This window comes from Staurois parvus, unplaced genomic scaffold, assembly GCF_062004578.1.
Source record: "Staurois parvus isolate SC_StPar_1 unplaced genomic scaffold, SC_StPar_1.0 ptg000857l, whole genome shotgun sequence".
NCBI classification, from domain to species: domain Eukaryota; kingdom Metazoa; phylum Chordata; class Amphibia; order Anura; family Ranidae; genus Staurois; species Staurois parvus.
In genome coordinates this window covers 271,102-281,343 of record NW_028318653.1, presented here as the reverse complement: position 1 = coordinate 281,343, position 10,242 = coordinate 271,102, and the positions used below count along the sequence as shown (strand labels likewise).

The 10,242-nt window shown below is 47.5% G+C and overlaps 1 protein-coding gene across 1 annotated transcript; it reads right to left on the bottom strand.

Moving 5' to 3' along the window:
• Positions 1 to 2,358: 2,358 nt before the first annotated feature.
• LOC149443492 (resistin-like) lies at positions 2,359 to 8,431 on the bottom strand. The gene is made up of 4 exons (XM_089655614.1): positions 8,401 to 8,431; positions 7,627 to 7,740; positions 3,021 to 3,098; positions 2,359 to 2,704 (listed from the first exon to the last, which is right to left on the bottom strand). Exons 2-4 carry the CDS (start codon positions 7,718 to 7,720, stop codon positions 2,571 to 2,573), a joined length of 306 nt encoding a protein of 101 aa, XP_089511740.1. The 5' UTR covers positions 7,721 to 7,740; positions 8,401 to 8,431; the 3' UTR covers positions 2,359 to 2,570.
• Between the last annotated feature and the right edge of the window lie 1,811 nt (positions 8,432 to 10,242).

The window sequence follows — 10,242 nt, the reverse complement described above, 5'->3', positions numbered from 1 at the left end:
AGATCTCAGTGGCCCCAGCAGTGGGCAGTTTTTCGGGAGTTGAGCCTGTCCGGTGTTCAGCACTGGTCCTCCATGGACTGGAGCATTACTTGCCTGTTTTCTCACTCATTTTTGGCTTTGGAATTGTCATAGTTCTGCATAACATTACAGTTGCTGGGAGTCTCACCTGCATCGGATGACGTGGCCAATCAGGGTGATTGGTTAGCCATTTGGGTCCTTCCTTCTTCCTGGCCAGATTATTGTAATGTCACATAGTCCTGCCTGCTGCTCCGTGATTCCTCTATTACTACTTGCTACCGACATTGGCTTGTGACCCAGAAGCTGATTCTCTACTACCTTGTGATCTGGACTACTTGATTACTTCCACTAAGAACTGTCCCTAATCGGAGGTTTCCGGCAACTGGTCTCCATTACAGGTCCTAACACCAGCACAGATCTCAGTCCCCCCAGCAGTGACCAGTACAGATCTCAGTGTCTCCAGCAGTGACCAGTACTGATCTCAGTGTCCCCAGCAGTGACCAGTACAGATCTCAGTGTCCCCAGCAGTGACCAGTACAGATCTTGGTGTCCCCAGCAGTGACCAGTACAGATCGCGGTGTCCCTAGCAGTGACCAGTACAGATCTCAGTGGCCCCTGCATTGACCAGTGCAGATCTCAGTGGCCCCAGCAGTGGGCAGTTTTTCGGGAGTTGAGCCTGTCCGGTGTTCAGCACTGGTCCTCCATGGACTGGAGCATTACTTGCCTGTTTTCTCACTCATTTTTGGCTTTGGAATTGTCATAGTTCTGCATAACATTACAGTTGCTGGGAGTCTCACCTGCATCGGATGACGTGGCCAATCAGGGTGATTGGTTAGCCATTTGGGTCCTTCCTTCTTCCTGGCCAGAATATTGTAATGTCACATAGTCCTGCCTGCTGCTCTGTGATTCCTCTATTACTACCGACATTGGCTTGTGCCCCTGAAGCTGATTCTCTGCTACCTTGTGATCTGGACTGCTTGATTCCTTCCACTAAGAACTGTCCCTAATCGGAGGTTTCTGGCAACTGGTCTCCATTACAGGTCCTAACACCAGCACAGATCTCAGTCCCCCCAGCAGTGACCTATACAATCCTAAATTCCCGCAGCAGTGATCAATACGAATCCAGCAGTGAGCAGTATGGATCTCGGTGCCCCCAACAATGACCAGTAGACATCTTAATTCCCCTTTAAATTAACCAGTACAGATCTCATATCCCCCAGCAGCAACCAGTAGAGATCTCAGTGCCAAGAGCAGTGACCAGGACAGATCTCAGTGTCCTCAGCGGTGAGCAGTACAGACCTCAGTGCACCTAGCTGTGACCAGTAGAGATCTCGGTGACCAATCAGGGACCTGTACAGATCTTTGTGCCCCCAGCAGTGACCAATAGAGATCTCAGTACTCCCAGTAGTGACCAAAACAGATTCCAGTGTCCTCAGCAGTAGCCTGTAAAGATCAGTGTCCCCAGCAATGACCAGTACAGACCTTAGGGTTCCCATCAGTGACCAATAGAGATCTCAGTGACCAAACAGTGACCAGTAGGGATCTCAGTGTCCCCATCAGTGACCAGTAGAGATCTAAGTGACCAAGCAGTGACCAGTACAGATCTTAGTGCACCCAGCAGTACCAGCACATATCTGTGTCCCCAAAATTGACCATTAGAGATCTCAGTACCCCAATATTGACCAGAACAGATTTCAGTGTCCCTCAGCTGTGAGCCATACAGACCTCAGTGCACCTAGCTGTGACCAGTTGAGATTTCAGTGACCTATACAGATCATTGTGCCCCCAGCAGTAGCCATCAGAGATCTCAGTGCTCCCAGTAGTGACCAAAACAGATCTCAGTCTCCTCAGCAGTAACCAGTAAATATATCTGTCCCCAACAATGACCAGTACAGGCCTTAGGGTCCCTATCAGTGACCAGTTGAGATCTCAGTGACCAAGCAGTGACCATTAGGGATCTCAGTGTCCCCATCAGTGACCACTATAGATCTAAGTGACCATACAGTGACCAGTACAGATCTTAGTGCACCCAGCAGTACCAGTACATATCTGTGTCCCCAAACAGACCAATTGAGATCTCAGTACCCCAACAGTGACCAGTACAGATCTCAAGGCCCCCAGCAATGACCAGTACATGTCTTGGTGGCCCCAGGAGTGCCAATCACAGATCTTGGTGCCCACAGCAGTGAACAATACAGAATTCTATGCCCCCTCAGGAGGAAAATCTATAAAATCTGATTGATGGGGCCCAGCTAAAACTGAAGAGAACCTGTTGTGTCACCCCAAGGAAATGTCCTTCTCTGGCCTCCCACTGATAGGAATAATAGGAAAGAATCCAGGTTTAGGGTGGAGTAAGTGAGAGACTTTCAGGAAAACTTTATTTGCCACAAAGGAAACCACAAAATATCAATCTCAACCTTTTATAGTTGGTCCCGTAAGCCGTTCTATGAAGCTACAACTTGTGTGATGTGCAGCTCCCAGCTGATTGTGATAGTAGAGATCATTCAGGGGTGTCACTCCCATCGATGAGCGTCCGCCCTCTGGTGGTCAGACTACTTAGATCCGATCTTGCAGCAGCGGGCCAATGTCCAGTCCATATTGTTGCACTGACAGTGGCACGTTCTCTCCGATTGGATGTCCCACGAGCCGCAGCCCATCCCGCAGGAACACCCCGTGGTGCTGTAATCTGCATAAAATGAGAAGGCGGTGATGAAATATCAGATTAGAACATTCTACAATCATACATATACTGTATACACACAATGTGCAGAGGTTTGCAGCCCTGAGGTGTACCCCAAAAATAACCTCATAGAGGCTTTTGGTTGAATGTCCAGCACTCCCCTCCTGTCATTTCTTGGATTGATCCCACCCTGTTCTTCTGGGGAGGTGACAGCGGTCCTTCTTTGGTCTGAGATTTCTAGGACCTCATGGGTGGTCTGGAATGAAGTATACGTCTCATCACACTGACATTGAGGTCTATTGGAGGTCTTGTGGTCATTTACCTGCAGGACAGGCAGCGTATGCTCCTGGCTGGCTGACAGCAGTGCAGACAAGCTTACTGTTCTGCAAGATTATAGAAGCTGGAAGAGAAGACAGAGATATGAGGAACCAACAAATGTAAATGAGCAGATATGGCTGCCCCCCCCCCCCCCAATACTAGCAAAACATTTTCCCTTATTGACTATGCAACCAAAACATAACCCACCCTTATCAATATTATCTATCAATGCCTAGAAGACCTTTGGTCATCTTGGCTGGACCTTATTATTATTATTATTATACAGGATTTATGGCGCCAACAGTGTGCTCAGCACTTTACAATATAACGGGAGACAATACAGCAACAATACAGATCAGTACAAGAGGGATAGGAGGGCCTGATCCTGGGAGCTTACAATCTAGGAGATTTGAGGACCAGCCTTCAAAGGATTGGGATCCCACCTTCCTTCCTCAACAAAATTGTATCTTTATGACTGATCAATGGCTAGCTAATGATGCAAACAATTGCTTGCGTTTTAGCCATTAAGTATTTTGGGGTTCCTCTAATCTGTACAAGCCGCAAGGGCTTTTCAAGATGGACATTGTCCCTTATCAACGTCTTTCAAGCATTGCCCCAAAATGTTTCTTCATCTTGAAAACCACATTATTGAACTATATCTGGCCTCACCCCTCCCAAGTTATGATGCAATATCTTTGTCAGGTAAAAGTCAGCTGGTGGTGTGTGGTCTTCCTCACCTCAAATTATATTAGAATGCCATGAGCTTCTATTACTAACCTCTATCCTTGACTGGATACATCAATGGAAGGACACGTTATGGGTTTCTTGGATTTCACTCCAAAAGCTCCCCCAACTCTTCACCTTTCCCATTGGGTTTCCTCCTCTCTTAAAGGCCCAGGACTTCATTTGTAAACATCAATATCTGTCTCCAGATGTTGGACCACTCACTCCTTCCCTGGGCAATTCTGAGTTGCCACCTCAAACTGATGTTACAGATCTTTCTCCGATCTCTGGAGCTACTCACCATGTTAAACATAAATATATTTTCCAGTATAGCATCCACTCTACAACCCGCCCCATGACCTGGCTCCAGTACTTTCAATGGCGTGGTCTTGTTACCTATTGGTCACACCTCCAGGGACTAGACTTCTTTTTGAATCCCTTTGGATATTTGTGCCCTTAAGCAGCCATACTTGGATCAAAATTTAATTGCTTCAGTAGGGATCGGTTGAATTTCAATCCATGTATGGGCAGGCTGGTTGTACAGAAGTCGACCTACTAATCGACTTCTGTACAATCAGCCTCTAGGAAAATTTCAGCACAATTAGCAGCACCGGGTATAGCTGGCAGCACTGATCAGTGTGTTCTGGTGGCAATGAAGTCTCTTCGCTGTCAGAACACATTACCTCGGCGGGAGTGATTCCCCATCTACATTGAATTTGTGGATGAGAGAACTGAGTAATATTTTTTTTTCGTTCAACACATTGTTGGATGAGAAAGAATGACTAATGTATAGACTGCCTCACTGAGCCTACCTTAATGGAGAACACCATTAAAACCAGCAACTATTGAGAAAATGAACACCTTGGTCAGGTCCCCCTTACATCAGAGTCCAGAAGATTTCCCCTTACATCAGAATCCAGCAGAGTGCCCCCTTACATCAGAATCCAGCAGAGTGCCCCCTTACATCAGAGTCCAGCAGAGTGCCCCCTAACATCAGAGTCCAGCAGAGTGCCCCCTAACATCAGAGTCCAGCAGAGTGCCCCCTAACATCAGAGTCCAGCAGAGTGCCCCCTAACATCAGAGTCCAGCAGAGTGCCCCCTTACTTCAGAGTCCAGCAGAGTGTCCCCTTACATCAGAGTCCAGCAGAGTGCCCCCTTACTTCAGAGTCCAGCAGAGTGCCCCCTTACATTAGAGTCCGGCAGAGTGCCCCATGACAAAGGGATTTTTTAAGGGCACATTTCTCCTGTCTATGATCATTTGCAGATAGGAGAAAAGTGTCTGTTTTATACAAACTGTAAATTTATGGCTGGTTGGCAGCACAGGGTTGGGGTGTACACATAATGCCACTGTGATGTTTTATGGCCGTGGAAGAAATTCTATCCACTGTTGCTTTCTGTGGGCACAGTGCCTGCTGAATGTGACCCATTCAAGTGAATGAAGCTGCTCTGTAAGCACCCCACAACTACATGCAATGCACATGTTTGCAGTGAGCTAGTGTGGGGTTCTAGGGGTTAAAGCAGGTGGTGAGGAGACTACATCTCCTCATTGCCTGCTAACTGCTCTCTGAATGGTGATCTGAATGCAGATCGCTCTTCAGAGACCAAAGTTCATGTGAACAATCCCCCAAAGGGATGCTGGGGCTGGGCAGGAAGGGGTTAAACAGAAGCATCACAAACTTGTGAGTAATAACTCCATCAGTTTATCCAGCCTTCAGATTGTCAGCCATCCCAATAATACTGAAATTGTCCCTGTGTGTTACCATGAACAGAGAGGGGGAGGGAGACAAATGGGGGAGAGAGGAAAGGGGGAGAGAAGGGAGGAGATACAGGGGGGATAGAGGGGGGAGAGAGGGGGGATAGAAGGGCAGAGAAGGGGGGGAGGGAGATAGAGGGGGTAGAGAAGAGGGGGTGATGGGGGGGAAAGGGGGGTGATAGAGGAGGAGAGAAAATGGAGAGAAAAAGGGGGGAGAGAAAGGAGGGGAGAGAAAGGGGGGATATAGAGGGGGGAGAGAAGGGGGGGGGGATATAGAGGGGAGAGAGAAGGGAGGGAGTTAGAGGGGGATAGAAGGGGGGAGTGATAGAGGGGGGCAAAGGTGGGAAGAAAGGAAGGAGAGATAGAAGGGGGATAGAGGGGGGAAATAGAGGTGGGAGAGAAGGGGGATATAGAGGGGGGAGAGAAGGTGTGGAGAGAAGGGGGCAAGATAGAGGGGCAGAGAAAGGGGGAGATAGAATGGTAGAGGGGGAGAGAAGGAGGGAGATGGGGAGAGTTCAGCTGTAGTGTAGCTCAGCTCACTCACTCAGGCTGGTCTATGCAGACACAGACAAAGGAATCAATCCTGCAGCCACCATGTAGTTGTTGGCTACAGTGCTTCAAATTTCCCACCCACACATCTTCTTAGGCACAGCACTGGCCGGGAATTGGAGTGTGGGCGGGGCAGACAGGAGGAAAGGGGCGGGAGGAAGCAGTGTACATCAATCTCCTCTGCTGTGAGTGCAGGGAAGGGGAGGAGGAAATGTGCTGTGTGAGCCACTGCAGACAGCTTCTCTTGTTGAACAAAGTCCATGGGTTGCTGGGGGGGCACAGCTGAAATGTGGGGGGCATAGCCCACCCAAGCACCCCCTAGATGTTCCACGCTGTATACTCTGTTTTCAATGATGTGATCCAGATGTATGGATATGTCTGAGAACATATATTCTAAACTGGATGACAAAAATAGCTTTTGGAGGGATTGTCTGATCGATAATGCACAGCTTTCCTGACAGTTCATGTGACAATATCTGAAGTGACGAGCATGAACGTTTTTCTCGTACAATAACAGAGCAAACAATTTTTGTTTAATCAGTATAGTAGTTGTCCAAAAAAAAAAACAAAACATGAAATGACATGAAAGAGCTTCTACTAAGGGGTCTACATATCAGTGCTTTCACCCAAAATTCACAGATTTGTTAAAAATGTTATGTTTTGTGAATTTTGTATGAAAACTGATAAATACCCACAAGAGGATAGCTTAACTGCCCTGAGGGGCCCCATGTGATTAAACACCTTGAATAAATCAATATACTATTGAGAAACAGTATGGGTGAGGGCCCCTGGCCTCCATGCATTTTATTCCCTCCATACCCTTCCCAACCTAACATTCCCCAACCTTTCTACCCACTAAGCTATCTCTTCTACCATTTCTTCCTTTACCCTTCTGTCCCCTACAGCTGTTCACCCAGTCTTCCTTCAAGTTCCGATGTCTAACACCAACACAGCTTACAAACACTGCATTCAACTGTCCAACCAATGGAGGGTCACCACTACATGTTCTACAGCAGTGGTCTCCAAACTGCGGCCCTTTGCTTGTCTTTATCTGGCCCTTGGGGCACTATTCCGCCAAATAACACCAATGATGGGGCACCATTCCCCCTATGACACAATCAATGGGGCACTATTCCTCCCACCATTACCAACAATGGGCCACCATTCCCCCCATTAAAACCAATGATGGGCCACTGATGCCAGGGTATTTTATACTCCCACTGGCCACAGTCAGGCCCCCCTAAAGTCTGAAGGACCATAAACTTGCCCTTTTCTCAGAAAGTTTGGAGACCCCTGTTCTACAGAATAGGCAACCTCAACAGTCCTTTCTTGCGCCCAGCCATGAAACCAACCATCATTCTTGTTGGAATTGCAAATTTATTGAAGAATAGAGTTGCTCTTGTGTTGGGTTCCATTGCCTTGTGGGCTTCACCTCCCACCTGGACAGTATTTGATAACAGCCGGGTCTATCCCAACAAAGCTCTGTGGGAACCTTTCAGTGATGCAAATTGATTCAGAATCATGCGGTACGAAGATACATAGCAGACTTACAATTGTGTTATTATCATGAAGAGGTTAAACCTACCCATAGACTTCATGACGTTGGAACATTCCCCAGGAGAGCTACTGGTGTCTGCTGTGACCACAGACAGGAGAACGAAACAAAGCAGAAGCCTCATCTTCTGGATTCCAGGAACACCTGAGAGGGATGGAGAATGTGCGGATATCTCACCACAAATAACAAATCTCTATACAAGTACAGCTGACAACTACGACACCAAGTATGACATGAATAATGGAAAACATCACAAGGAATCCCACCATCCATCTACACCGGGAAGCAATTTTTAAGAAAGAAAAAAATAATTTCAGGTTTTTTACTGATACATTTCCCCACTATGTCCACAACATGGAGAAGCTTCACCAGGAACTCGAAGTGTCGGCTAAGGTGAAATGTTCCTCCTCTGGCTTCTTCCACTGATAATATTTGATGTCATTGGCTTAAAGGTGGAGTAAAGTGGTGTGAAATGGAGTTTTGTACATCAGAATATATTTGGGAAGATTATAAAAAAGGAATTTATCTTGTGGAAGTCTCTTCTATTTACTTCTGGTGTGATGTCCCATAGACTCTCCAAGTAGAGATGTACGGAGAGTTATTGGAAGAGTCAACATGCTCCACTCCTTTAGTAGATCCCCCTGAGCTCTCTATATATATTACAGTATTATTATTATTCAGGATGTATATAGCACCAACATTATAAAGGGAGGCAGTACATCAGTAACCCATCATTATCTCAGTGATATGAAGATTCAGGACCCCCATACAGGACTGAGCCCTGCCCCCTCCCATAACACTTACCTGATGGATATGAGAGAAGTTCTACATCTCCTGAAGGTAAGAGGACACTTATATACCTGATGGGAACCGACCTTCCACCAATCACAGCTTCTTATAAGGAAAGGAGTCATCTTTCTCATTAACCCTTCCCCTGCTAGAGGCCAGCCACCTCCCTGAATGGAAGAGAATAGAATGTGTATACTCCCAGATACAATTCTACCTTTGTGAGCCCACAGAGCTGACAATCCAGAATTTCACATAAAACAGTAATGTTTATATCTGCAGGACTGTACTAGCATGTTCTGATCTTACACAGCGATAGCATATATCATAGCGCAGTACAGAGAATGTGGACTTCATACACTGTTGGTATAATTATACATGTATATAGCTCTGACATATACCGCAGTGCTGTACAGAGAACATTGAGCCAGTCCCATCAGTCTCTGTACCAGAGGAGCTTACACTCTAATGTCCCCTCCCCCACAGTCCCATCAGTCTCTGTACCAGAGGAGCTTACACTCTAATGTCCCCTCCCCTACAGTCCCATCAGTCTCTGTACCAGAGGAGCTTACGCTCTAATATCCCCTCCCCCACAGTCCCATCAGTCTCTGTACCATAGGAGCTTACGCTCTAATGCCCCCTCCCCCACAGTCACATCAGTCTCTGTACAGAGGAGCTTACACTCTAATGTCCCCTCCCCCACAGTCCCATCAGTCTCTGTACCAGAGGAGCTTACACTCTAATGTCCCCTCCCCCACAGCCACATCAGTCTCTGTACCAGAGGAGCTTACGCTCTAATGTCCCCTCCCCCACAGTCACATCAGTCTCTGTACCAGAGGAGCTTGCGCTCTAATGTCCCCTCCCCCACAGTCCCATCGGTCTCTGTTCCAGAGGAGCTTACACTCTAATGTCTCCTCCCCCATAGTCACCTCAGTCTCTGTATCAGAAGAGCTTACACTCTAATGTCCCCTCCCCCATAGTCACATCAGTCTCTGTATCAGAAGAACTTACACTCTAATGTCCCCTCCCCCACCATTCAGCAGACTATTGAGGTAGAAATGGGGAGATGCATGGTCTTAGACATCTCCATGGGGGGGGCAGGACCTGCGCCTGATTAACATCTATGGGCCCCAGACAAAATGGGACAGGAAATGCCTCTTCATGAAGATCAAGCCTTTCCTTTTTACAGCCCAGCAAGTTGTCTTCGGTGGTGACTTTAACACCGTCACTAGGACTAAGGACAGGAGAGGGACCGGAGTCAGGCTGGACTGTGACGCCTAGAGAGGCAGGTCTGGTTGATGTGCACATTCATTGCTGCCCAGACGACACGGGATTCACTTTTCAGCGAGGTTCTAGTCAGAGTAGAATAGATAGGTTTTTTTTAAAGGGGAACTCCACCTTCTCGGCACCAGTGTGTCAGGCGGTGGAGTTTTCCGATCACTGTATTCTGTCTGTGACTCTGAGTGGCCCCGATACACCACCTGGGGGGAGGGGTACCTGGAAGCTGAATTCGGCACTCCTGGACGATGAGAAGGTCAATCCTTTGAGGATTTTTTTCAGGCACAGGTATCCATCATGGACGTTTGCAGCAGTAAGTCCGAGTGGTGGGAGCTTACAAAACGAAGGATCGTTGGGTTTTTCAAGGCCATAGGAAGAAATAAACAGCTTGATAAGTATGTCACCTACCAGCGTCTGCGGAGGAAGCTCGATCGGCTTGTCTCCAATAATGGAGATCCAGAAGCGATCTCTGAGGTTACACTCCTCAAGCAGTGTCAATATGACAGGCATGCCTCTTTGGTTCTGGAAAGGGATTATGGGAAATATCACTCGCCCGACCCTTACCAGAACTGCAGACAAGGT

Excerpts from the sequence above, each read along its gene's own strand:
- LOC149443492 (XM_089655614.1), bottom strand. The coding sequence starts at position 7,720 with ATGAGGCTTCTGCTTTGTTTCGTTCTCCTGTCTGTGGTCACAGCAGAC. Across the intron at positions 3,099-7,626 it reads CAACGTCATGAAGTCTATGG|CTTCTATAATCTTGCAGAAC; the intron begins GTAGGTTTAACC and ends CTTCTCTTCCAG. Across the intron at positions 2,705-3,020 it reads ATACGCTGCCTGTCCTGCAG|ATTACAGCACCACGGGGTGT; the intron begins GTAAATGACCAC and ends CATTTTATGCAG.